Source organism: Phoenix dactylifera, chromosome 16 (genome assembly GCF_051530095.1).
Source record: "Phoenix dactylifera cultivar Ajwa chromosome 16, Ajwa_hap1_PhDact_Kaust_v1.1, whole genome shotgun sequence".
Classification (NCBI taxonomy): Eukaryota; Viridiplantae; Streptophyta; class Magnoliopsida; order Arecales; family Arecaceae; genus Phoenix; species Phoenix dactylifera.
In genome coordinates, this window is record NC_143205.1 from 19,003,749 (window position 1) to 19,031,402 (window position 27,654).

General features: G+C 37.9%; 2 protein-coding genes across 3 annotated transcripts; both read right to left on the reverse strand.

Annotated features, from left to right (window-relative positions):
* Positions 1–4,666: 4,666 nt before the first annotated feature.
* LOC103718725 (uncharacterized) lies at positions 4,667–9,825 on the reverse strand. 2 transcript variants are annotated; one of them, XM_088712757.2, is made up of 7 exons: positions 9,399–9,570; positions 8,966–9,095; positions 8,325–8,867; positions 7,106–7,604; positions 6,862–6,943; positions 4,923–5,154; positions 4,667–4,842 (listed from the first exon to the last, which is right to left on the reverse strand). In XM_088712757.2, the coding sequence occupies exons 1-6, from the start codon at positions 9,432–9,434 to the stop codon at positions 4,951–4,953; spliced, it is 1,494 nt and encodes a 497-aa protein (XP_088568883.2). In that variant the 5' UTR covers positions 9,435–9,570; the 3' UTR covers positions 4,667–4,842; positions 4,923–4,950. The 2 variants fall into 2 exon arrangements, with proteins under 2 accessions (XP_088568883.2, XP_038971008.3); XM_039115080.3 differs by having other exon boundaries at positions 4,667–5,154; positions 9,399–9,825.
* Positions 9,826–13,626: 3,801 nt separating this feature from the next.
* On the reverse strand, positions 13,627–24,458 carry LOC103717491 (tobamovirus multiplication protein 3-like). The gene is made up of 11 exons (XM_008805917.6): positions 23,796–24,458; positions 23,290–23,380; positions 23,154–23,206; positions 22,988–23,080; positions 22,822–22,893; positions 17,469–17,541; positions 17,309–17,354; positions 16,145–16,208; positions 15,987–16,040; positions 15,816–15,893; positions 13,627–14,248 (listed from the first exon to the last, which is right to left on the reverse strand). Exons 1-11 carry the CDS (start codon positions 23,943–23,945, stop codon positions 14,156–14,158), a joined length of 867 nt encoding a protein of 288 aa, XP_008804139.2. The 5' UTR covers positions 23,946–24,458; the 3' UTR covers positions 13,627–14,155.
* Positions 24,459–27,654: the final 3,196 nt, after the last annotated feature.

Consider the following 27,654-nt stretch of genomic DNA (forward strand, 5'->3'; position numbering starts at 1 on the left):
GTGTTCATGTGAAGCACTGAGACAAGCTGGGCTTCGCTGCATGGGGAGGGTCACCCTGGCTTCTTATGGGAAGATTGGAGTACCATGAGCTCCTCTTACTCCAGAAGATACAAATAAATTTTAGCAACCAGTACAAGAAGATAACGAGGATCCGACCTCCTCATTGAAGTCCCATGGCTTCAACTACAGAGGAGAATAACGAAGTTACATAACTATGCATTGGATTCCAATTTGCTAAACTTAATTTCAGGGTCAGGCGTGCACTCGTGGCTAGTTAAATTTAATCACATCAGTATTTGGAGGCCCATGATACCTTTATCAATTCTATCATCTGCAAGTAGATTTAGACGTCAGGCTTGCTAGCCTGGTTCCTTCTTTAGAGAAAAGAGAACCAAATAAGTAGTATGCTTTTATTAGCTCTTTCTTTTTTGTTGGATGAGATGCATGAGAAAATCTTTGACAAAGGAGTCACTACTTCAACTTTTGTTATCATTGCATACTATGAATTGGAATTGCTGTTTTCACATGAGGAGCAAGATAAAAGATATTCCTTTAGCTTAATGCGTCAGGTAGACTCGCAATACCAAAATGGGATCCTTCCTGATAATTCCACTATGAGAGCATGGGATAGCTAGCTGGAATATTTACGGGGTTGTATCTTGGAGGTTTCTGGCTAATGGCAGTGGCTTCGTAAGATGGGAGCCGATACACACACATGAATGCCAGATCGATCTGCAAGGGCATGCAACCGAAAGTCACCTCGCCCTGCAACCAAATATATCCCACTTTTTTATGCAGTGCATGGAGCGAGAAAGAGATGCTACTTTTCAAGTACAGGTGTGGCTCGGCGTCCTCCGTGACAGATAATTTTTTTTTTAAACCAACGGGACATATCAGCATCGATAGATACGGTGAGATTTCTGGGCCATGTCAGGCGGACTCATGCATGTACTCCGAACTTTTTTTTTTTATTTGTTGAAGCTTGTAACATGTCAGGTGGAGCCATGCACGTACTCTGCAAGGTTTCGAAACGTTAACTTGGTAATGTTGCATCCTGTTTGATGCCGGGCAATGGAGTCGCACGGTACGGGAAGGAGACCCCTGTTGCATTTAGCCGTCATGTCATCCCCCAAGTAAATGAGAGAGGGAGAGATAGAGTCATGTACGCGCTGGCCCATATATCAAAGGATGAAGGAAGTGCCACCTTTATGTAGCTAGGTATCAGCATTATAATCGCATGCAATGGACTTCTCTCTTTCTAGCTGACGTGCTGGTCCCACTTTGCATACGATGAGAGGCATTTAATCCGCTGACTACACTTGAATGCAAGTGACTACAAGGAAGAAAGCAGTGATATGTCACGATCTGTCGCCACTAAACCATAGCTTTATTTGAACTGTTTCAAAATTTGTCGAGATCATGCAGTGCTCAAACAATGATACTACCGATCTCATCCAAAAAAAATTAATTAAAAAAAATATTTGTGCTCATTATTTATATATAACTATTCAAAATCAGTTCGATGTATAGTCGATGTAAAACTAAACGTACGTCCGTAAAAATTCTCATATAATCCTCTTTTAATTTAAGTACTGACATTCTCGCCAACTTAAAATCCAAATTTATTCAAATCTAACCACAAACAGTATGATCAATCTCTAATCAATCTAAATATGCTCTTATTGTAGTGTTCTTTAATTCAATGAATCATAGGCTAAATCTGCTTTGATACATGCTCTAAATCTATCACTCGAGTCGGCTATGTGATGTGGCCGTATGATCTCAAGAGCATAGCCTTAAAGAATTTGTAAGATCTATGCCACGAAAAATACTTTTTGGGTAAGATCTAGGATTACAACAAATGCTATCAATTTACCTTCAGACAGTCTCCAAGTTAGCTTTTACAGATGGCGTATCAGGGTGGCTAGAGCTTTGTCCATTTTATTAGTGGGCCAAAGAAACGAATGCTTACATCCTAGCGGATAAAAGTTTATAGGCTGACCTAATTAATTCCCTACATAGATGTTCCTTCATGGCCTCGTCGAGTCATATCGTTGGACCACAACAACATCTTTTGAAGGCACCAATCTAAAACTAGTTAAGCTTGTTTTTCTCGGACTCTCCAACAACTCAAGTGGCAACATATGACTCGTGTGCACTGCCTTCCTTTGGCCTCATCCGTGACGCCCATGAATTACTTTTAAAATGGCGACACTATTTTCACGTTTCCAGGTTGCATATTAAAATATTTCAGGCCTAGTGCGGATTTGCGTGAGGCAAGGTGCTTGGTGGATGCGTTGTGCACTAATATTCCTAACGTGCATGCATGTGGAAGAGCATGAATGGCCGTAGAATTCCCAGATATCCAGCGCATATGGCTTCACGTAAAGGGAGTCAAAAACATGGCGAGACCATACAAGATTGGAGAGATATATATAAACCTCTGAGTGGAACTTCAACAGCAGACAGATAGGAGGAAAAGGTGATGAAAAAATATTTTCCGAACGACAGAGTTGGAGTCCAAACACCTTGGATGGAGTTGCACCTTGGGAATTTGTATTATAATAGTAGAGACACATAGGAGTGGAGGGGTAGAGATGCTACATAGTTGAGGTCCCATTAAGGTATGGGCCATGGATGAAACACACTTTTTCCCATGGTCCTCAAATATCTGAATTGTCTCCTTGTAGAGATTCTTCAGCTAAACTATTTTTGATGGACCTTGTTCATCTTCTTCTCAACATGAGCAAATCACTCTGTCTCCTTGTATGCTTAACTTGCTGTCACTCTTTTTTAACATGAGCAATTCATTTGATTGGGTTGCTCTAAAACCAATTTGTTATCTGCCCAAAATTTTTAATGTTTCTTAAAGGAACAAAAAGAGAAATCAAAAGGTAGTAGGGATGCAGAATCGATAAAAAAAAAGGGGGGGATCATGAGCCTTCTAAAAAGTAATATGATCTTCATCTGTCCAAAAGTACGAGTTATATTTGGATATGATCAAACTGTTCGGGCACAGCAACTCAAAATAAGCGAGCCCTGGTTTTTCTTTGACACTGTAGAAAGAGCAGCACCATTGAAAAGTTCTTTCTGGACTAAGCTTTCCTTGACGACCTCAAAACTCTTTCCCAGGTTATTGTTTGTTTATAGTCCCTGAGAAATTTCTTTTCCTGGATTCTTTTAATAAACGTCTTTTCCTGAACTTTTCTTTTTTATTAAGCATCTTTTCCTGAATTCTTTTAATAAAATAATATAAAAGGTTCTGGGGGGTGATAATCATTTAGGCCAAACAATTTGAGGAAATACGAGAAGGAGCATAACGCATGAGTTATAGCCCAGTTTGGCATCCTCTGATGAGATATTTCTACACTAAGAACTTCAAAGAGCTTGAGAAAAATTTCAATCCTAAAGTCCGCATGGTAATCCGGCCGCCTTTAATCAATCAATTCAATTACAAGTTACTAGTACACTTTGTTGAGAGTTGCATATAAGATTTAGTCCCTAGTGAATTATAGACTGATTGACACAAATGACTAGGTACAAAATTTGCTGAGTTGTGCTTTTAAATTGAATTGGATTTCGGCTTTCGATGCGAAAACCTTCTATTAGTTGGACTTAAACTTTTTGTTTAGCATATGCCATTAATGAAAGGAAAAGTAAATATCTCAACTCTATACATCAGTACCTTCACAAACCCAAAGAATGGAAGAGTTTCTCCTCCTTTCATCATCACCTTCACAAGCCCAAAGACCTTGGGTTCGAAAGGAGAACCTCCAGGTTCAAAAATTAGAAGGTGCCATCAAATGTGTCTTCTATGCGTGTTAGTTGGTGGTTGAATAGCTGATAGCTATCTAGGCAAGGGGAGACTTCATGACACAGGTATTTGAGAGAATTTAAATCACAAGCGTAAATTATATTTATAAAAGGAAAAAAAGAAGAAAAATGCTAATAGCTATCTAGGCAAGAGGAGAACAGTTTCATGCCACAGCATTTGAAAGAACCTAAATCATAAGCATATCTATAAAAGGAAGGAAAGAAAAAAAATGCTGACCCAAGTGAAAGAGTGGCAGCCTCTTAGCTAAGAAAAGCAGTAAAAAGCTCTCTTTAATCCTCTTCCAATGAACACAAGCATCCTTACTCAAGGCCTAAAAGGAATGCAACAGGCTGATAGAGATAAATTTATATAAACACTTGCAAATTGGTCATGATTTGAACATCTGTTTAACTGGTGAGGATCCCCAGCCGGAATCCATATTGGGCATCTAAAACAAAGTCCTAGACTCACTCTAATTCACATAAACAGGCTCAGAAACTAGTATCGAACAGCTAAATCAAAAAAATAAAAAAAAAAGGAGAGATTACCATGCTTGAAAAACAATATCCATCTGTTGACTAAAACCCGAAACTTCTTTCCCTTTGTTACCTTCTTTTCAAAAAGGAGAACCTTTATGACCATGACAGTCCCACATGTATATATACACATACATCTATAGACGCAAGCTCCATTCACCGCCAAGTTACAAGTTAAATGTGGATGTCTATGAAGAGGATTCGATTCTGATTTTCTAAGCCATGTTTGATACAATTTTCTTTTTCCCTGTTGATGCACACATAGGCTTTTCACAACTATTAAATCTCAATGTGCTTCACAAGCTCAATACATGTATTTAGAAACAGATCTATACTGGGATAACAGCATGTACATATAATTTCGCAGTTGGCAAAATAAAAACTAACAATTCACTAACACAAAATGAACATATTTTTATCTCCTTTCAGGTGAACCAAATGGCACCAGAACAAATTTGTGCTCCTGATCACAGGTGAACCAAATGGTTCGCACTACAAATATCTCACAGTTAAAAGGATGCAATCTTACAAACCAACTAAATCAACAAGAATGCTGGAATATCTAGACATACCAGTAGCAGCTGCTTCAGTAAAACAGAATTAAGAGCACCAATTCCAGCAAGAAAATGAGGAAGGAATATGGCCAGTTCTTCTTATGTACTCTGCTTGTTGAGATGTCCTTGTAGCTTGTTGGCCTCTTCTGGCCTCTGCTGCTGCCCTCTTTTCCTCAGCTTTATGCTTTGCAGCTGCTAGCTTGTTCATAAGCTTATCATGTGCACGCTCTCTCATCCTCTCCACCTCAACCTGTGAAAAATGAGCACCGACACCCGACACATTAAAGCCTAAATTACGTTCCTACAAAAGGGAATACATGTAAAACATCTATAGGTTAAGCTCAAATCATCTGCTATTAGGTCATCAATATTCACATCAGACATTACAAGTCGTGCAAAAGAATCATCTCATATTAACATGTTGCTCTCATGATTTTGCAAACTGAAAATGATATTCATTTGGCCCTGGATCCTTAACCTTCTTTATCCTTTTTCTGAATTGTCTCAACTACTGTATTAAAAAAACTACGAGTATACATCCTGCCTAATTGATATAGATTTAGAATGATGATTACTCACTTATACTGCAATTACTTTTAGCATCGAACCTGTCTTGAGCCTATCAATTTATTTATCTGAGTGCTATATCTTATACTTCCTGAGAAACGAAGAAGAAGATGATGAAGAGGAAAAGAAAAAGGTGCCCATTCCTAGCATAAGATCAAAATGGTGAATAAATATCACATTTATTGTCTTATTTTCTTGCTATTGTTGGTTCAAACGTTCTAATTTAGAGATAGACAGAGGCTTTGTTTGTCACATTTATTCTCATAAACAAGTACCTTTGTTAGCAACTGAATGTTCTAGGCAGCGTGTGGTGCGACTGCTCCAAAATTATCTAGAGTCTAACTCCTACACCCACGTCTTGAGCTCTCTAAACAAGTACCTGCTCCAAAACTATCTAGAGTCTTTAACTCCTACACCCACATTTCGAGCTCACTCTTGCTCCAAACATGTGCTCTGCTCCTCTAACCTGCATCTGACTAAGGTGACCAACATACCACATTACATCTCCAATCATTTATAACCCTCCTTGTTTGCAAAATCTTATTAAACAAGCTAGTTCATCAAAATTAACATAGCCTCTCTAATGGTTCTCCATCTCGAATCACCCAGTCCTTGTGGACCGCATCAAAATATTCCATGCACCATCCCCTGTGTATGCAATCTGATGGGAGATTTAGATATGGATGTAACAAAGAACTTCCAGAATAGTAGTCGTGTAGTGGATGGCATTCAAACATTAAAAGTAAATTGTTCCAAAAGTGGCAGCTTTAGATTCTATAAAATAGAATCATTTAATCTCTTCTTATTTCTGTAATTTTCCTTAAAGACGCCTTTTTTAATTTCTTTGCATGCTATTCTATAGTTGAAAATGCCTTTCATCTTATCACCATAATAATGGGTCAGGCTTGCTTTTGGCTTATATTTGGTCAATAGATCTCCTACCATCTCTCTAAGTGAAAAAACATAAAAATAAAAAAGAAATTTGCTAAAATTCTTTTATGAATATATAGCAATAAACAAGAAGGGTCATTAGATATGTCAACCAATTGAAATGACAAATAAAGTGAAAACAGATCAAAGTCACAACATTGAAATATATGTCGGTCATGATAAGATAAATTCTAATACATCAAGGTTTTGACTCCATGTACTCTTTGTAAACCACTAAAATTAAGAGCTTAATTTTCTATTCTAATAATCAATAATATTTCATGGCACACTAAGAGTAATGAAATAACTGAAGTTCTCTTTATGAGCAAATAACCAATCTATCCTCCACTTGAGCTATATGCATTGTCCTTTCAGTATGTCTGTGTAGATCCGTGCAACAGAATACAACTACATATGGAAAAACAATCCTTATTCACTGTTATATAATAATAAGTTGTACCTCAATTTTCCTAATTTCAGCTTCAGTTTTTGCTTTCTGATGATTTTCCCATGCTTGGATTTTGATTTCTTCCTGTTTAAACCTGAAAATCCAGTATCATCATGAATTAGAATCTAACCTATGATCGGTACTCAAGAATCAAATATTCAGATATGATTCGAAATGAGTAAGCTAAAAGACACAACTTGCAAAATGATTAGAAAACAGACAGAAAAGGCAGAAAAAAGTCCAATGGTGTAAGTACCTGGCCTGATACTTAGCCTTTTCTGCCTCCTCCCAGGCTGTTGCACGCATCTCAGCAACAATTTTTGATTGGTCAACTGGCACAGGCTTGAGAGACATGGATCTATCCTTTACTTCTTCTTTGCTTGCCCATGCAGCAATGTTCGTCTTACCTAGTTGTGTGCCGAGAATCATTATCTCTCTTCTAGTTTTCATTTGCAATTCTTTTTCACTCAACTCCTTGTTATTATCCCCGTGGCTGTCAGATGAACCAATAATGTTCGCAACAATGTTTGAATTTGGTGCATCTCTCTGTGGAGTTGTTGATCGAGAAGAAGTAGGGCTCCGTGTTGGTGTTGAGGCTCTCACAGGAGTTTCTGTCCGAGAGGGCTCTTGGCTAGCAATGGGAGTCATTTCTGTGCCCATATCTCTCATAGACACAGACCTGACTGTTGATGGGGGAGTAATAAAGGTGGTAGCATTCTGAGGTAATGTAGATGAATCATGACGACTAAGAGAAACTGCAAAAGATTGCACATTAAAAGATCTCTTCAAATGCTCTGACCTTCACAAAAATTCCAATAAAATCCATCTCAACCTCTCACTCCCCCCCCCCCCCCCCCCCCCCTCTTTTTTTTTCTTTTTCTTTTTCTCTCCCTCCCTCCCACCCCCAGAGAAAGAAGAACAGAAAAGGAAGAGGAGACAATTTTTTTAAAAAAAATTATACTGAATTTTCGAAAGAATGTGATATCTGTTTATATCTGCTTAGTTTTACATCAAGATAATCCAATCAGAAGTTTATATAAAATTTGATGAATAAAAAATGCAACATGATTTTTAACTCTATGGAACATGCAATTGGAATAGTTTAAAAGACTTTAAAAAAGTTTCTTCATAGTCAACTCATTTTTTTTTCTGATAAAACATAATCAGCTCAAATTACTTCCTTGTGCATAATTAAAGTAAATTTGGAAGTATGTTTTTCAGGAGCTCCTTAAATTGCTCTGAAATTATAATCCATAAGACATCTGAAATGAATAAAACGTAGTCTGGATTTGAAATTTTGAACAAATATTAGCAGGTGCACTCTATGAAGCATAACGGTATACCATATAACGAATCTCTTCGCTGCTTATTCCATTTGACAGCATCATTGATCCATTGATTAATGAGGAGAAATAATAGGCATAACTCACTGCACTAGGCAAATATTATAACTTAAAAAATGACATCTTGCTTACTTGCTGGATCTGCAACTGAGTTCTCAACAGCAATTGCAGGCTTAATACAGGGATCCACCACCGGATATGGGTCGGACACCCAATTCGCAGCCTTCTGTCTACCAAATTCCCTCTTTTCCTGGCTCGGATCGATCCTCTTAGTGTCTACGTCCTCCGTAATCTCCAGAACAACCTTCATCGAAGACTGTCTGCTGCCATAACCAAACTTCTCCATCTTCTTCGGCTGCACTCCACTAGCTTTATGAGGCCGGTTCAAGTTGGGGCTCGCAATCCATTTCTGTGCATCATCCCATTTCGAAGGCGCCGGCTTCGAGAAGGGCGGCACGAGAGACGACCGGTGCAAGGCACGCTCAGCCTTGTGGAATTCGAAGGTGGACGACACGGTCTCCAAATCAAAAGAATCTTCCTCTTGAGATCTAATTCTCGAACTCGATAGGCTTTGATCTGTATATCCGTGACCACCCATTGTATCCAAAGACGTTGAGAATTCAGGGAGGGAGCTCACCATGTCTACATCCTTGAACTCATCGGAAACACGACCACCTACCCACATTCACGGCAGCTCTATCAGCTCTGAATCCAAAGCTCAGATTTTTCAAATAAATTTTATTCAAAGATGAGATTTTTACAGAGAATCCTACATGTGTCATCAAGCTCAGCGCCAGTTCCTGCAGATTTCAGCGAGAACTTGGACTCCATCTCATCTTCTTTCTTCTTCTTCTCCACTCCCAACAGAATAGCTCGAAGCTTACCAGGAGAAAACCCACCGCCCTAAAACACACAAAAAATCGACAAAAAACTCATTAAAGTCGAACAATCATACCAAAACCTATCACAAAAAACACAAATCTCTCCGCATTCTTCGTCAGATCCTACACTCCCCCCAAACTCACCCCTCTCCATCTCTCTCTCTCTCTCTCTTCCACCACCTCAATCTTCACAAAACCACAGAATCTAGCCACGACAATCAAAATCCGACAAATAATGCAGAGAATCGAATCCAAATACACAAAAGGGAGAACCCAAGTCCAGATTCGGAGTGACAAAAATCTGAGAGAGATAGAGAGAGAATACTGGAGGAGAAGGCTTCTCGATTCGTTCGTAATCCATGGCGAAGGTGGCTTTGGGTTCGTTTTCGAGCTACGGGAAGTGGCGGAGGAGGCGGTGGCGGCTAGCGGATGGAGTAGTGGGCCCGACGGTGCCGCCGTTCGAGTCCGTTGCTCCCACTACCTGCCTTAAAACATTTTGAAGAGGACGGAGGTTCCCTTTTAACTGAATTCAAAACCAAAACAAACGGACCTGGAGTTACAAAAACTTGCACCATTGCCACTATGTTTCGTTTTTTTATGCCGGCCTCGATAATGTCGCGACACGGCGATGTTTGGCTTCAACGACCGGGAAACGGGAGATACGAGCAAGGAGTAGCGTTACGGGTACCCTGATGGGAGGTAGGGAAGCGTGCAAGGGTGCGTTTCGGTGATGAAGGCTGTCAGGGTGCTTTGAATGAGGTTTCTTTATATATATATATATATATATATATATATATATATATATATATATATATATATATATATATATATATATATATATATATATATATATATAAAAGAGGTTGCAGGTATAATTTTGGACAGCATAATTCTAACTTGGTTCAGAGCTACGTGTAAGTCAACACATATATAAGCATGTTTTTCGAGTTACCATTCCTTATATGTGTTATATTATAATTAGACTGGTAAAATTTTTTTAATTTTAATAAAATTAAAATTTTATTAATAAAAAATATAGCTATAGTGATTAATATTTTTTAACCAAATTGGAAAAAATATAGCTATAGTGATTAAAATTTTTTAATAAAAAATAGCTGATTTGTAAATACTTTACTTTTTTTCTGATAATCTCTACTTAACATTCTAAGATTTGTAAATTAAGAAATCAGAAAAAAATTATATGCTGTAAGAGTGTTATGTTATTGGGAAATGTTTCATCAAAATACCCAAAATCTAATTTATACAGATCCCTTGCAAAACCAAAAAAAAAAAACATTATAATTCTACTACAACTCTTCAACAAATATTGTTATTCAAATGCAAAACATCATTATTTAATAAGAAAATTATGGTTCTATCATTTATCTCATTGGATTTTTATATTTTTTTTCTCCACCAACCATTGTTTCAAATAACATGTTATGTTGTTATACAGAACCCCATTGAAACCAATATTGATCATTAAAATGGCTACTAGTAACATCATAAGAAAATTAATAGCTAAATAATAATAACAAATAATGATTTTGAAGGCATTTTTTATAAAAATATTGAAATTTAAAAGATAATATTTTTTAAAGAAAAGTATAATTGAAAATGATGATGTAATAATCCTAAATAACATATTATAACGATCGTTATTTTTTTATGTATTTATATATATGTATATATATAATAGCCATTGCCATAGGGACAGGGGTTCTTTTTTTTTTTTTGTGTCAAAGCGGCATTTCATTTCTAATAAACCAAGATTGGGTACATCCTGCCAAGTTAAGAGAAAGTAAGCAGTGCAACAAATGGGGAACGGCTGCTAGACTAGTCCAGATGACGTTTTTGGAGTGACGAGCCATATATGAGGCGATCCAATCTGCAGCTCTGTTCACCTCATAATATACATGATCAATTTGGACAGCTAACATCTTCTGAAGTAATCTGCGAGTATCCCGAATTAAAAGGTGGCCATCACCATATCTATCCACTTTCCGTATCCAGTTAATTACCGTGGCAGAGTCTCCCTCAATGCACAATCTGTCGACTCCCAACACACATCTCGCATATCGGATGCTCTTCCAGGCAGCTCGTAGCTCTATCCCAACAACCGTCAATCCTGATGTGCTCCAACCTTCAGCTGCAATCAATTTATCGTGCTGGTTCCTAATAACGAAACCCACTCCTTCAGAAGCTCTAGTCGCTGCAACAATGTACAGAATCTCCTTTGGTTGTACAGATTTATTATTGGATTGCGTAATAACTGCTTCGAGATATGCAGACGGAGGCACTCGGACTACTTCCATATCTGCGCAAGTTTTGATCCGACGGCCAACGTCGCGAAAGACGATTAATCACAACCAGAACCCGTTGTTATAACGACGGCCGTCTTTTCAGAACCTCGCTCGGGACACCGGGCAGGGGCAGTTACGAAATTTTCCACGGCTGGAGGGGCATTAACATAAGTGACGCAAAGACGACCTCAGAAATGGCTGGTCAAATCAGGCCCCCCGCCGTCAGCCGGCTCTCCCACCCCGGAGACGGTTGTCCTCTATATGGACACGCGTCACCATCCCAACGGATAACGACCACCTTGTCCCCTTAATAATTCATGCAATCCGTACGTACACGTCATCAACTCTGCAAGGTAATCCTATCCCAGCACCAAATGTGCACCCAATGTCCCACACAGGAGCCAAGCTGGAAGAGCTAGAGATGGAACATTTGTATCGGGTCTCTTTGGGAGTCACTTTGCTAGGTCGAGAAAGCTTGATGGGAGCCGGCTTGGATTCACCGAGAGCGGTTGGTGGACGGAGGACACTAGGAATGAGAGTGATGAGGGCGGCCGCGGACAGAGATGTCAAATTGGTTGGTTTTTGTCGTCAGGGAGAAGTATTCCAGATAGGAATAGGTTTAGTGGGTAATGAAGACAATAAAATGCCAGCGGTGTGATTGGCCGGGAGCGATAAATAGATCTGAATCGCCGTAATGAAGATCATTAAGAATTTAATTTTGGACCGGAAGGCGACAATGCGCGGTCGCAGTTGGAATGAGTGTTTAAGGACTGAGGCCTACATGGACCTATCTGAAACAGGAAGGTTAGGCCGTCCGCAAGTATAACTATCATGAAGCCAAAATATCTTTGGCATTTCTTCTTTTTGATGTTTTCCGCTTCTTGATCCCTGGGTCGAGATATATCCTAGAATTTCTTGAATGAAATGGTAGTGACATTGTAATCACAAAGTTACCTTGCATATTAATTAGGGTGGATGTGAATTACCAAGATCACCTATTGGGCAATGACATATTACCTTGAGGACAACTAGACTTTGTATGTGCAATCATTTGAGAGGAAGCAAGGTTTGGAGAAAATGCTAGAATCTCATCATGTATAGGCCTACGGAAAGTGGAAGAGAGATGCCAGTCTCTTAAATGGAAAGAATTGAGTCGTAACATGCGAAGACAAGGATAAAAAAGAGAGAAGAGAGAGAGAGAGAGAGCGAGCGGAACCAAAAGGGGCTGGAAAGCAATGTCCCATTTTGAATTGAACTGCATTCCCAAACAATAATAAGATCATTTGAGTTTTATCACGCTTCCTCAATATTAACCATATGATTTTGTTAGTAAGTCTAGCATTTCCTTTCCCATTTATCTAGCCAAACGGAGTGTGGTTTGGTCTCCTTTATCTGTGCCTTACCATCATTTCATCTTATTACTCAATAATAAATTGTCAGTTATAATTATAATTTTTACTTAAAACACCATTAATATGCAACAAGGCATTGCCGTAGTGATCAAAGCCCTTGGGTTTTGGATTCAGGTCTCAGATGGTACATCCTCAAATATTTAAACCTGGATAATTACACTGGACGGTCTCCCTTTTTTTTATTACCGATAAACCAAGCTTACAATAAATTTTCCTTCACCTGCCAACCTAACGTTCAAAGCCTTGGACATAAGAATGCCAATTTAAGACTGGTAGTTCATATGATCCATTCAGTTCCCTTAGAAATCAGATATCAACAGACAAGCTTCTAATGCTCTCGACACCACATCCGATCAACTGCGAACTCAGGATCCTTGTGATGAAGTTCCTCTGCTAAATAGTATGTGAATCTCTACCCTTTTAACATCTCATTGTCAATCATGCTACTCTCTACTATATTTTTGAAGCGATAATTTGGCTATAATCGGCCGAAATATGTTCAATCCAGAAACTAACACATAGCAAATGATGCATAAAATGATTGCAAATATTCGAAATCTTGATAGGATGTGCATCCATGAACAATTGAACATGCATCTGATTTTGCATACCATGAGAGAATATCTTTGATCCATGCATATAAAATCCCTAGGAAGAGGAAGAGTGATGCTCCACAGCGCCACTCTGTTCCTCGCAAACAGCACCGGGTCGAGAAATAGTGCGGTACATGGGTCATGTGGGTGATATAGGCGGGTTCAGTGTACCATCCCATCCCATCAATCACCGCATGGCTGGTCTCGAGTAAGGAATAGAGTAGTGCGGCGAAAACAGAACCTTATTTACTGAAAACAAAACTCGTCATGTTCACCTTCAAATATTCTTCAACAGTATTCGGACAAGTACACCACCTGAATACCGAATTATTCACAGCGTGATTTGAGACTTAAATGACAAGCTGTGAACAGAGTAAGCCCATAAATATTCCTTGTAAGATTAACGACTTAAACAATAGAGACAATAATTTGCAGAAAAGCTAAGTCATCTATAAATCAGATGATCCAAGAAAGGTCACACTAGATCCACTTCAGCCATAGGGCACCAAAAAATGCAGAATACTTGTAAGATGGACTACTTGAAGTCAAACCAACAAAATGCATTGTTATGACAAAAAGGAATACCATAGAGACCTTGCACAACGTTGTTCCCACTTTTCACATGCTCCCTATCAACATTACAGCCATGGTAGGATGCCATTTTTGCTGTTCTCTTTCCTGCAAACTTCTGTATGGAGGAGCATCAGTTTTCAAAAGCTCAAGAAGTTCTTGCAATGAAGTTTAACCAGGGAAAATTAGCATGTAGTCCCAGAATCAGTGAATGGGGTGATACTGTGTGATTCCGCGCTTTGGTGGCAACTTCCTTAGGATGAATAGGACTAGAGATGAAGGAAGAATTTCAACAAGCTGCAAAAGTTTGCAAAAAGAACCATCAATAGTTCATACATAAAATTCTTCACCCTCTCAGATAATGTCAGCTAAAAACAAAGAGCATAACAAAATACTAGATTTAGCTGGGGTAAGAACCATATGTCATGACTGTGAGGATGAATCATTGATGATTACTTCAGAATTAATTATAACCGATCAAACGTTACAAAACCAGAAAAAAATTACTCGTCTGTCATCTAGACCTAAATCCTAACTAAGCTCACAAGCAGGGTAAACAGGTAAAAGTTTCACCCCACAATTTAACAGGGTCAATTTTAGGACAAGCCAGACTTAGATCAAGCCCAGACTGAGATCAAGCCCAGACTGATTTCTTTAGAACCTTGGCTTAGTGAAATGAGAGTTCAGCTCATAAAGAACAACAAGACAAGTCAGCCATCATCTCGACCACATTTGAGAAATGAAACTAATGATGCTAACATTACCCATTGCTACAGAAGGATATGTGTCAATTTTTAAGGTTAAACATTGTTAGTGTAAAGTTATCCTCGATTATAGTAATGCCCCCATAAGCCATCGTCTCAACTGCAAAACTTGAAACCATTTCTTTTCCAACAAAAGCCAATTAGCCAGAAAAAAAACAGTTATTTGAAAATTTTCCTTGCAGACTTCCATTAACTGCAAAATCATACATTTTCTGCCAAAAGTCCTTATTTCAACTATTCCCAAAGTCTCTTAAATGACAGCTTTGTAAATTTGAAAAGTTGCAATTCTCAAGGACAAGTAATAATATGATCTTATAAATCAAAAGAAACTACAAAATTCAAGAATGACAATCTCGTCTGGCTGGAACTATGAGTGTGCATATGCTACACCTGAATCTAATTCAACATGTACGTCATGCTTTTCTTTTTATTCTCCACATAATTATGACCAAGAGAAAAACAAATCAGCATTACATTGTAAATATCTAACCTGATGAATAATTCAAGTATGGGTTATTACATTATATTTATTTAGTTTTAAAGATCATTTGCTAATTTTTCTCAAAAATTTAATGTTAGAAAATGTGTGAAATGTTCGCAAATATCTGACAGATCTCTAGCAATAGGCTGCCAATAAGCATGCACAGAATTTTTGCTCCATCAGAATATTCAGAGATTAAGAACTGACAACCAACAAATCAAAATTCACCAGCCAAATAGAACATCTCTACCCTCTCACATAGATATTACTCTACCAAAACACCTACATACATGAAACATGGTCATGCAAAATCATTGTTAACCTCTATGTTCCAGTCAAGGTTTTAATCCCAAGGATGGTGCCATCCCGATTTTTCCTCGGAAAGGGATGCTTGCCATCCCGCCTCATCCCAACACTTGGGACAGAGGATGTGATAGGATGCATTGATCATGGTGCTAGGATGATCGCAGTAATGATCTTGTCCTAACACTTGGGATTATACCCCATCCCGGTGTCCCGCAGGATGGTCTGCCGGAATTTGAACCATGGTTCCAGTTACTTGCCTAATAAGGTGCCATAATGTTTCATATTGATGTATAAACATAGATCAAGCACATACCAGGTAGTATAAAAAGTTCAAAATCGGATGGTTTAGAACATCAAGATCTGCAGCCTTATCAAAGGCATTGAAGCTCATCTGCAGAATAAATTAAATTAGAAAAGGTAACTGACAGCAGATAAGATTTAGATTGTTATAGATTAGTCAATGAGGTATAGCATTCACACCTACCATGATACATCTCACCATAAAACAGGAGAAACATATAGTTGTAACATAGCCAACCTGTACACATAAAAATTGAGACAAATAATTAATAATAAGCCAAAGGTCCTTGAGACAAAAGCACAGTTACCAAAAACAAAAGAAAAAAAAAAGTCTGAATGTACCTCCTGCAACTTTTTGCGTCGCCCTTTGGACTCGACAGGGAAGCGTTGCAACATTAGGAAGAGCCTGTCAATAAGAAAAATATGATTACAGAAATCAAAACCGAAGGAGTTTCATATGGACTGCATAACTTTTATCATCTCCAGGTTGTCTCATACATCCTAGAAAGCATGCCAATTATCTCAACAATTAGCCTTCTCCATGTGAAACTATGTATAGCACCTGCTTTCCTAATTGATAGCTTTCTTTAGCATTTTGTATGATTTAGACAGATCAGCAAACACCTGATCTGCTGCAAAGCAGGATGATCCATATTACCGACCTGGTGGATTATCCTCTTTCGATGTTTTTGGCACATGCGCATATAATCTTTTAACATGTTATAACCAAAGGATAATATAATTCCGGTTTATGTTTATTATTGAATTTCCAAATGCAAACGAATGTCCCTATTCCTGGGAGTTTAGCTCAATATGAAGAATTGCAGAATTAGTGCATAGTGATGCAGTCAGCAGAAAGAACACAAAAACAATAGTATCATCAAGTGAGGTCCATAGCTGATGCCAATATGAAATGGCAATAACTGTGGCATATCTATACTACTTGAATTCATAGAATGGCCTTGACAGCGTTGCATCAAGATGTCTACACCAGGCATTTATCTTAAGAAATGCCTTGCATGGACTTTTAAGAACCAATTTTACACCATATTTCACAACAACTACCATCTCATGAATATTGAATGCTATAGAGATGAGAAACTGGTTTTTGTAGGAAAAGTAGAAAATTGCAAATATCACATGAAAATAGTATGCAAGCACAAGCAAGGAAACATAAGATGGATGTTTAAAACAAACTTCTGAGATTTAACAAGCGTGAATTCTACCAGGCGCAAGAAGATTAGTTCCAGGAGGAAAACAAGCACACTCACAGAAGCACATTGTAAGCATCCTAACATTATGTTCTTTTTTAGCTAGCCAGCCCAAATCTAAGTCGAAGATGCTTAGATGGGATTAAACTCTTTGCTTATATTAGTTGTTAAGTGCATGCAAACATGCTGTATGTATAAGTCCTATCGCATGATGCATGACTACCAATATATGAGCATGTGGATGACAAGATCCATTAGATTATGAAAGCAAGGAGACATAAAATAAATGTCTCACCTCCCTCCATACAAAAGAAAGCCAAGGGCAGCAAAAAATGATACGCCTGCAATTATAGATACTCTCACATTGTTAGAGGTTTACAAGAATGAACCTTTCTTTTAATGAGTAAACAAACCATATTCCAGAAATATACAATAATTTATAGAAAACCAAGCACCTGCAAAGAATATCTTGGATAGGATAATCAAAGGTTGGATAGGGTCCCACCATATTAGCAACCACAGTGCAATCTGTGAACAATTAAAATGGGAAATTATCCAAGCATCCTATGATAGAGCTATGCTAGAAAAAATTTACTAGTATTTTGAACTTTAAAGAGCACATTCCCAGAATTATATCCAAAAAAAGAAACTATTAGGCACTAAAAAAGAAGCTGGTCCTCAATAACTTTCACGAAATGGTTTCACTCCTCAATCAATAAAAGATTTGACAAAAAGAATAGCTTGCATTATGGTAAGCATGCCAAAATGGGGACACACCAGACCTTGCAAAAGAAGATATAACTAATGCTATTCTACATTGACACCATAGTAATCTTAGTATATGCAAAAGAATGCTAGCCAAAATAGAGATGAAATATACTGACCATTAGAGGAGGTATTTCTTAACGATTCAATCACCTCATCAAAATAAGGACATTGGTAGATGCTGAGATTTTAATGACAAATAAGCATGGCATGTATCAGCCAGCTGCCTTAACCTTCATCCAGGCATGATATTAGCAATGTCAAAGCAAGGAGGTTTAATTGAAGAAGCCTGTGTACATAATAATCATGTTAATCTGGGTTCAGAAAATAACTTTTGTAACCGGCCAACACGCTAAAGCACCCTCATCTATAAAATCACCCAGAGGGGATTTTTTCCCCCCTTTTTTTAATTTAAAAAAAAAAGAAAAACAGTATTGATCACCAACTGAGCATTTGTTTTTAAAAATCTTAAAATGAGATGGAAGCAAGAGCTTTTACTTTTATTTTTGAAAAAACAAGAAAAATGAAAAATGATGCCAATTGTTACTTTGAAATTAATGATTATAGCAAAGTTTTCATATTGATTAAAAATCCATCACTGGTTAATTGACTTGGTTTGCTAATAAGCATGCTTTCAATGTGTGAGGTCAGTCAGGCCATTCCCAATATACGTCAAACTAAGCCCAAAGCATAATAGACGCACCATGCTTGAATTCCCCATAAACTTCTTCAAGCCCAAACTGAACTCATGCACACAATTATTTCCTCCTAACCTCTCCTCTGGACACCTATTTAAGCCTTAATCAAATTGCAGCAAGAAGTGGCCTTTCAACTGGCAATAGAGGCAAATCACTCGGGGATCAAATTAATTCGATCAGTTAACTAGAGCAGGGCAGTTTGTTGGAGGAGGAAAACAAATGGCAGTTGTGAAGCACAGTTCAAGTGATTACATCAATCAAAAAGTAAGGCAGACTAGAGCAAACAGAAAAGGAAGAGAAGCCCAACAACCAATACAAAAGGTTGCTGCATCTCCCAGTTGGAGAATGCCCATTTATGATGGTTAGAGCGTGTGAACTCAGAATTGCCAATATATTGACCTCCTATGAATCACTGGTATCCACTATTCATCATCCTCACTATCATCTGCCTCAAATTCTACCCAATGTTCCCAAAGTACTTTATGAAAGCCAAAGTGATGAACATTACAGCATTCCCTGATCATCTCACTGTTGCAATTTTCATGCCCATCAACTTCAACATTGCTTGCAACATAGTAATGCACCAAGGATTGAGAGAAATGATCCATGAGGTGCTCTCTTTAGAATAGAGTTTTAACTTGTTGCTCTGAGGATGTCAGTAAAGGAAAGAAGTAAAACAAAGTGGTGTATTAAGGTGTCATGAAAACATATGCTTATTTTGGTAAATCAATAGGCCCTGTTAAGATCTTGGACAAAAAGGTAGTTTGTGTGATTGGATAAGCAATACTCTATAATGGTCAAAGGTGGCTATTCCCAAGATTACAACTTTCTAGGTCCACCGTAACTAAGACATAACATTCTATTGCACACTTTTAACTTTTAAAATGACCAAATACTGCCCTCCTTGACTAGTTGATGAGGGAAAGAGCAAGGACAGTTTTATATTTGAACAAAAATTGAAATCATAGTACTTGAATATTGTGCAATTGTATAATATAAAAGCAGCATGGAATAACAAGTTTTATCCAATGACAATTCGCTGAATCCAATTTTCCACTTACAAAAGGTCCTAGGAGATGACTAATGGTCATTTACATGCTTTATGGAGAAAACTCAATGATGATATATCTAGTATTAAATCATACATTCTATTACGTATAATCTCAATTATTAGGAAAAATAAGTTATAAGAATCTATAGGTCAAAAAGGAAAGGTTCAAGGTTACTGAAATAGGATTCTTAAGGTCTTAATTACCCTTCCGATCAAAACCAAAAATAGATCAGCCTGAGTTTATTGTTCATAGCCTGTAGAAAAGGACAAACAAATTGATAGAACCAAAGAAAAACTAGATACCTCATATTGAGCTGACCCTTAGTTTACTTGGTCAGAAGAGGGGAGACCAAGAACATTTATGAAACAAAAGCATCTAGGAATTTTTTGGAATAAAATAATACAAGAAATACATGATATCTAAGTAGTCATAGAACCAATGGACAACATCCAACGACCCATATTGAACCATTGTGGTGGCCAGGTGACAGGTTCTAGATTCAACTGCAAGTCCATCGTGCTTCCATTAGCCAACTTTTCCACTTCAAAATACCTAAATAGTTAAACAATGTTCAATGCCCAATATATTCCTTATAATCAGTTGAGAGCAAGGTTGGCGGATCCGGTACCGGGCACCATACTGGTTTTCCGGCAACACGAGTCGGTACGGGTCCGCGCCGTGCCATGCTGAGCTTGTGCCGATAGAGGAGAGGGAATGCAAACCGTGGGAGAGAGAAAAGAGAGAGAGAGAGAAGGGAGAGAGAGGGAGGCTGGCGGAGGGGGGGGCAGACTCCGGTGGAGGCCGCAGGAGGTGAGGTTACAGCCGGTTTTTTATTTTGAACGGCCTCCGCCAACCTCTGCGACTCTCCCTCTCCCTCTCTCTCCCTCTCCCTCTCTCGCTCGCTCTCTTTTTCCTTCTTCTTCGGCTCCGGCAACAGTTTTCGTTTCCATTGCAGGAACCGTACCGGTGAGCCGCCGGTACAGCTCGGAATGGTCGAAACCGTCCGGTTCGGGACAGTTCCACCAACCCTAGTTAAGAGGCATTTTGTGTCTGGCATGATCCTTAGATACCCCATCTTCCTCCCGGTCACTAAAGGTTTGGCCTCTCCCTCCCTCTCTCTCTCGCGCGCTCTCTCTCTCTCTACCCCCTTCTTTTTAAAGTTTCTCAAATCAGGTTGCATCAGCCACATCCAACAGCAGAAAAACAAGAGGTCACCTCCTTCCAAGATAATGGCCATGTAGCCTCTAATCTATCTATCTATCTATCTATCTACCCCGCTCTTTTTAAAATTCGTAAAATTAGATTGCACTAGCCACATCCAGCAGCAGAAGAACAAGAGATCACCTCCTTCCAAAATAATGGCCATGTAGCCTCTATTCTTACTGGATTTGGTTGTGGTACCTCCAATCCCACCTTATCCGGCTATGCCACCTAGATTCCCACAAAATCTAGCTACAATGCCTCAAACATCAATATCACCTCTCTATTGCCTTAAATCCTCCTCCCCCCCTCCTCCCCTCCATGACTGTGACAAGCCACTGACGCATGCAACTACCATTATTAAGAGATTGCCCTTATTCTCTCTTATCTCTTCACCTTAGAGGAAGAGAGGGGAAACAAAAACTGTAGAATATGATTTTTGCCCAAGTAGCAAGTGACTCGGATGAATCAAACCCAAATTGACTAGTTGAATCATACAAATGATCAGTTGAATAGGTTTGGGGATGTTCGGGTTCTAATCCAACCTGGCTCACCAAGGCAAGCAGGTCACAAGTCGAATTGCTCCCACATGCCAAACTTTTAAACAACATATGGAGTGATCGGGCAGTATATAATACAGTTGCAGACCAACTAAACTACTTAAAACTCTCCAAGGGTCCTGTATGCGGACCAACCGGACTACTTAAAAACTACATAGTAGCCTCTGGTCATGTGTAAAACCTAAAGTCTCCATGGACACTAGTCCATCAATCCATCTTTGAACATATTATGATCATTAATAAGAGAGTCTTGAACATCTTTCTTATTATACATATTTAGATCGTCAATATTTGACGAAGGAAAAAAAGAAGATCATACCACTCCTAAGTGCATAATTGAAATATCTTGATCCAACATTCTGTTTCAAAATACGGTGCATAAGGCCACATATACGGCTGTATATGCATATGCCTTACATGCAATTAGTATATGAAACCAGGCCACGTATGGGACAAAAAGGTAGTTACTTAGAACTTTGTGGACACTATGTAGTTTTGCTGCATATGCAACCGAATTACAATTCGCATATCTGGACCTTTAAATGTTATGTGACCACATATATCGTTAGTCTTACCAAGGCAGATAAGGCAATGTTCAAACTAATGGTTGGGTTGGCTGGGTTTAAATTTAACCAGCTACATGTATATTAGCAATGTTAATATTGCTAACTATTGCTACTAAGAATCAAGTAATTAGTAGTAAGTATAATTGCTAGATATTATTGTTATTACAGTGGCTATTATTTATAAAACACTATTGCCACGATTATTACAATATATAATGTATTCTATCTTTTTAAATATTTATTAACAACTTGTGCACCTGCATACATGACCTGCATAACATGTATGTACTATGTGGTCGCTTGACCTCTAGCATACTGCAGCTTCCTTTTAAAACATTCACTCTTCATGATGTGGCTCCCTGAGAAGTCTTGCATGCGAAAGAGAGATGACAAAAGGGGAAAGATTCATAGTACGAGGGAAAATTCCTTCATTTAAAGATCATGATCTCTTGATTTGCCCATTTAATCATAATAATAGCAAACGGACACATGTCATTTTATTTATGCTGTCAAAGCTAATCATAAGTTTTCGAGCATGCTTCTTGCAATTCCAACACTGGCTTCAAATATTAGTTGAGTGAAGATTTGTCTACTCTCCATAAAGTACTTACTATCAATGCCTATTCACCCACAAAGTATTAAGATGTTAACTCTTGGATACAGTTCAATCACCAATTGACAATATCAAGAAGCTCTTTCATATGCACATTAATTGAATGAATACGGAATTCTGAAAATGGAAAATAGTCTGCAAGAGTATTTTCTGTTTTTAGATTTTAATTCAACTACCGTGATAAAAATAATTATAAATTTCCAATAATCAACCCTTAAAAAGAGGAGTCAACAGCCAACAATGCAATGCACAGAATCATGACTCCAATTTTACTTATAGCATCGCAATAAAGAAACCATCCACCTCTCTTGGGGTTTCATTGTTCATCATGCAGAGCATCAACTATGTTCTTACTTGAACAACATAAACCACTGCATTAATTGTATAGAACGCCGGTCTGAGCCCATCAGTAGATACTGCTCGTGCCTGCCATAAATTGCATTTCGAAAATTTCAGTATAAAGGGAACTAGGCAAATATCCAGAACAATAACTAAAAAAGAGCAAAAGTTGAAAGCCAACCTGATAATATATTTCGGCCCAAAACAATACCAAAAGCACATAGGTAGTGAAGAATGCAAGACCCGGCAGATCGAGAAGAATGTGTTGGATGATCTAGAAAGGAAAACCAATAAAAGTTATACCTTAAATACGCTCGGATGAGGTCAGGAGAAAGAACAAAGCAAACCTCAGGATTTAATTGCTGCACACTCCGACGAAATATGAAGACAACTGATCGAACTGCAAATGGAAAGAACCACACTTGCACCATAAGAAGGGGACTTTAGCATGTTTGTATTGAATTAGTAAAGATGGATACTAACCCCCATTGACAAGGAAGTTCAAGAAATGAAAGGCTTTTTGTGTCGTCCAACCATACTCCGGAACTCTACATTCAATTCTTACCAATTGGATCTGCGAGAAAGAAATTCAGTACCAAATGATGATTATGACGTACCAGATACAACCCTGAGTACCTTATTTTTTTCCCTTTTTATAATACAATCCATCAAATAAAGCACGCCATTCGCAAAAAGTGAGTGCTCATGACCAAATAAAGCTCCTAAGATCAATAATAAATAATTACAATCGCATTATTTATCTTATGATTGAAATCTTTCAAAGTGTCCGTTCTGACCGCGAGATTACGTGTGTTGAGAGAACTAATAAACCCCAACCCTACGGATTGTAACAGCCCTGCATCACAGGATCGAACCCTAGCAAACAGCAACCGCGAATCCAAACTTTTTCAAAGAAAAGAAAAAAATAGATTTAAACTGATCTATGCAATTGATTTTGGAGAGAGAGGAGGCAGGGAGAGAGAGATTACGAGAGAGACGGCTGAAACGAATCCGAACAGCCCGGCGAGGGTTTGGAAGATCCGATCCTGCCACAAGGTCGAGTTATTCACCTCGCCCCACCAATCCCAGGCGTTCTTCAGCGCGTACGCGGGCACCGACGAGTCCATCGGGCTCCCCATGGAATCCCTCCACGAAATTTCAAACTTTCCGTTGACTGGAGAATGATCTCGGCTATCGGACGCGCCGGAGATTCGAGAACTCGAGGGGTTGAAAAAAAAAACGAGTGGGAGCAAGAACGGAGGAAGGGCTTTCGATAGCAAGAAGGGAAAACGCTAACGCAGCCCAAACCATGTACGATCCGGGATGGATGTGGCCGGAAAAGATATGTGAACCGACCGGATCACCCACCGCTCCACATGAGCTGTAGGGGCGTTTGGTACGGGGTGGTCGGCCCAGAATCAAGAATGATGGAGATCGAGGTAATGAAAATACTGCATTTGATTGTACCATCATGATCGTGGCAGTGATCCTAAATCACCTCTACTTCTCAAATCACCGCCCAACCCAGTAATGAAATTCCCATTCTTGAGGTGATGGGGATTCGGCGGTATTGGTTGGATCCAGCAAAACACGAAAAGTAGATGACTACCCTCCATTGTTTAGGGGCATCAAAACTATGGCCTGTGATGGATTGATTATGCAGGCGAAGCATGTGTTTAAATAGGCTAACAAGGCTATGGATTGGGTAGCATCTGATATGACCAACTACTCTAGAGATACTTTTTGGATGAGAGAAATGGAATTATCTGATGCACTTCGAGACTTATTATTTTTTATTTTTTATTGAATATATCCATATTCGTACGGTATAATACATCCGCTTTAACAAAAACAAAAATAAAAAATAAAAAAAAGGCCAACTTGATATCAGCACGTGCATTGCATGTGACGAACCATTTCTATACCTAGAAATAATTCCTGTGAAGGGTGAAGACGCCTGAAAAATTCCAACTCCTTTGAAATAATGATTGTCTCAAGTACTTAACCTAAAATTCCATCATCTTCGCTACTCAACTATAAAATCCATCATCTTCAAGCCTTCTTTATCAAAGAAATAGAATTTCTTGACAATTAGCATGTCACATAATACTAAAAAACATATGCTGCATGGTACAGCTTTCAATCCCATTTGCACACTAATCGCCTTGTGCTATGTGATGCAAGAGAATAATCAAACTATTAGGATATATTACATTTATCAGAAAATTAAATGATTCATTCATACTGTGTAAAATCACATCAAAGTTCGATATTATGTGCAGAGCTAATAGTTCATGCGAAATCTAAACTCCGATTTCATTTCTTGCAGTGATTATGTAAGGAATATACAGTTGAAGGACCAGCCAATCTTTAAATATTTGCTTTATATGGTACAATATGGCACATATAATGCCCATGGTTGTTAGAAAAAAAGATTGGAACCTTAACAAATTTAGGTTTTATTGAAGATTAACAAGTACTAAAGAAAAATAATGAAACTGTATGAGATGTTAAAGCCGAGATTGAATGCCTTGTGGAGAAGGAGACGAAGGAAAAATAGGAGGTGAACGCGCAGATGCATAGATCCCATCCATTGAAGTTTATGTAGGCTATAAATATAAGAAGTATAAGATCCAAGATATTCTCAACTATTGTTTCCCTTCAATCATCTTTCCTTACCATTATGACATAGAAAAGGATAAATTTTTTCATATATCCGTTTTTACCGGCGACAGCAGTATCTGTGAATAAAATGTTAATTCCTATAACTATTATTTGTTGTTGTGACTAGAACTTAACAGATAATGATGCAAAAATAATTTGTCAGATTGTAACTTTACAAGCAAATACCCACATAGCACGAGATCTGAATTTGAAAAGGTATTGATTTAGATAAATAAATAATAAAAAGTTTTGTATATAACCATTATGTTAAGTAACCATCGCATGATAACTTTATTCTTTTTCTTCTTCAAAATAGCCATTATCTTTTTTGCTCATACCTTCTTTTAAATAAAATATGTTCAAAATTGTGATGGCCCGGTAAGGGCCCGGTCCGCTTGACTGGTTAGACCAGGCTTTGGCCCAGCCCAAGTTTCCATCGAACATAAAAAAAACAGGGGGAAGGGGGTTGCGACAGGAGTCTTCTTCTCCGTCCGTCCAACTTCCGGCAAAAGTTGACTTTTTGCGAGCCGTGGAGGCTAGTTGGCACTAGCAAGTTTGGCAATTTGTGGCAAAATTTTAATTCTTTAGTTGGTTATAAATTCGTAGCTTGGTAATTTTCTAAATATTGTGAGTTATGGATTTGATACTTTGATTTTAAATGCACTGACTCAATGTTTACTTTATTATTTAGTGGATAACAAAATTAAACTTTTATTTATTATATTTTATTTGATCTATTTAGAAGTTAAATATATTGGTTGACTTCACGTTATCAAGTTGTCGTGGGCTATATCACTTGGTCTCTCTCAGCTTGAACGCAAGATCCACAAAAAAGTTATTTTTATCTAATAAAAAGGGAAGGAAAAAACCAACATCATTATTTTTTCCACATTTATTATTATGATATTATTATTATAATAGTCATTACAATAGTGATTATTTTAATATTAAAATTTAAAAATTGCTTTTTTAAGATAAATAATGGCTATTATAACTGTTATCATGGCTTCGGTAGGGGGTCTATAATTATATACATTATTTAAAACCTTGATTTGGCCACAATAGTCATTCATTTTTTTAATCATTAAATTTGTTTATCATGGAAAAAGCCTATTCAGGTGGTAAGTCGATAGTAACAGCATCAACTAGGACAAGAGCGTGAGCTCGTCATGAGACCAAACAAATGGATAATCCAAATTTTTCTGCCCCTTGATTAGCCCAACAAGACAGCTTTGAAGAAGACCCAGCAAAAACTAGCTCATAGAACATGACTATTTAAAAACATTTTATTTGTTTTCGATAGAAAAATATTTATTTTTCAATTAAATTTTTAGTGAAAACAATCAATTTTGCCAAACAAATATGCTTAGAATAATAGAGTTGGCTTGAGACGATGTGGACAAGAGCAAAAAAAACGATTTAGACTTTTATGATCTTGGTGCCTGCATGGGCATGGTAGGTCAACAGCAACAGCACGAGCTTGGACAAGAGTTTGAGCCTATCCAAGACACCAAAATAAATGGAAAAATCCAAATTGTCCTTCCCCTTGATTAGTCGAACAAGACGGCTTTGAAGAAGATCCAGCATAAACTATCTCGCTAAGTACATTGATCCGACTATTTAAAAATGTATCATTTCTTCCCAATGAAAAATATTTATTTTTAAAATTAAAATTTCAGTGAAAAATATTTAATTTTGTTAAATAAAAATGGATATTTCTAAATAATTAAGCTGAAAATTCTATAGAAATCAGACATGCTGGTCCATCCATCTTGTATTTTGTAAGAGCATGTCCAAACCTAGCTTAGATTTTATCCTTCAAGCTATAGAAAAGGAAAAAAAAATTATAAAGCTCTTTTCTTTTTTTTTGCAGGATTTGGGCTAGGTGGTATTTGGATGCTAGGTTATGCTTAAATGGATAGTCCAATTCACAAATTATATAGAATTTTCAACCCAATTTTATGAAAAAAATCTAAATAGGTCTAAATCATTTGTGATCCTGATGTTTGTGGAGGCAAAATAATTGCTCCAAGATTTTTATTATCTTACATTATCTTGGGTTGTGTATGGCCAGCTAGGCAAATTGCACAATGTCCAAGAAATGGACCGTGCTTATCCGAATCCTCCAAATGGATCGCTCAGAACGCAGCAATCATTTTCTTATCATTCCAATCTTTTCTAGAT

Excerpts from the sequence above, each read along its gene's own strand:
- LOC103717491 (XM_008805917.6), bottom strand. The coding sequence starts at position 23,945 with ATGGGGAGCCCGATGGACTCGTCGGTGCCCGCGTACGCGCTGAAGAAC. Across the intron at positions 23,081-23,153 it reads TGCAGCAATTAAATCCTGAG|ATCATCCAACACATTCTTCT; the intron begins GTTTGCTTTGTT and ends TTTCCTTTCTAG. Across the intron at positions 22,894-22,987 it reads GGGCCGAAATATATTATCAG|GCACGAGCAGTATCTACTGA; the intron begins GTTGGCTTTCAA and ends AATTTATGGCAG.
- LOC103718725 (XM_039115080.3), bottom strand. The coding sequence starts at position 9,434 with ATGGATTACGAACGAATCGAGAAGCCTTCTCCTCCA. Across the intron at positions 9,096-9,398 it reads TCGAGAAGCCTTCTCCTCCA|GGCGGTGGGTTTTCTCCTGG; the intron begins GTATTCTCTCTC and ends TGTGTGTTTTAG. Across the intron at positions 7,605-8,324 it reads CTCAGTTGCAGATCCAGCAA|TTTCTCTTAGTCGTCATGAT; the intron begins GTAAGCAAGATG and ends AATCTTTTGCAG.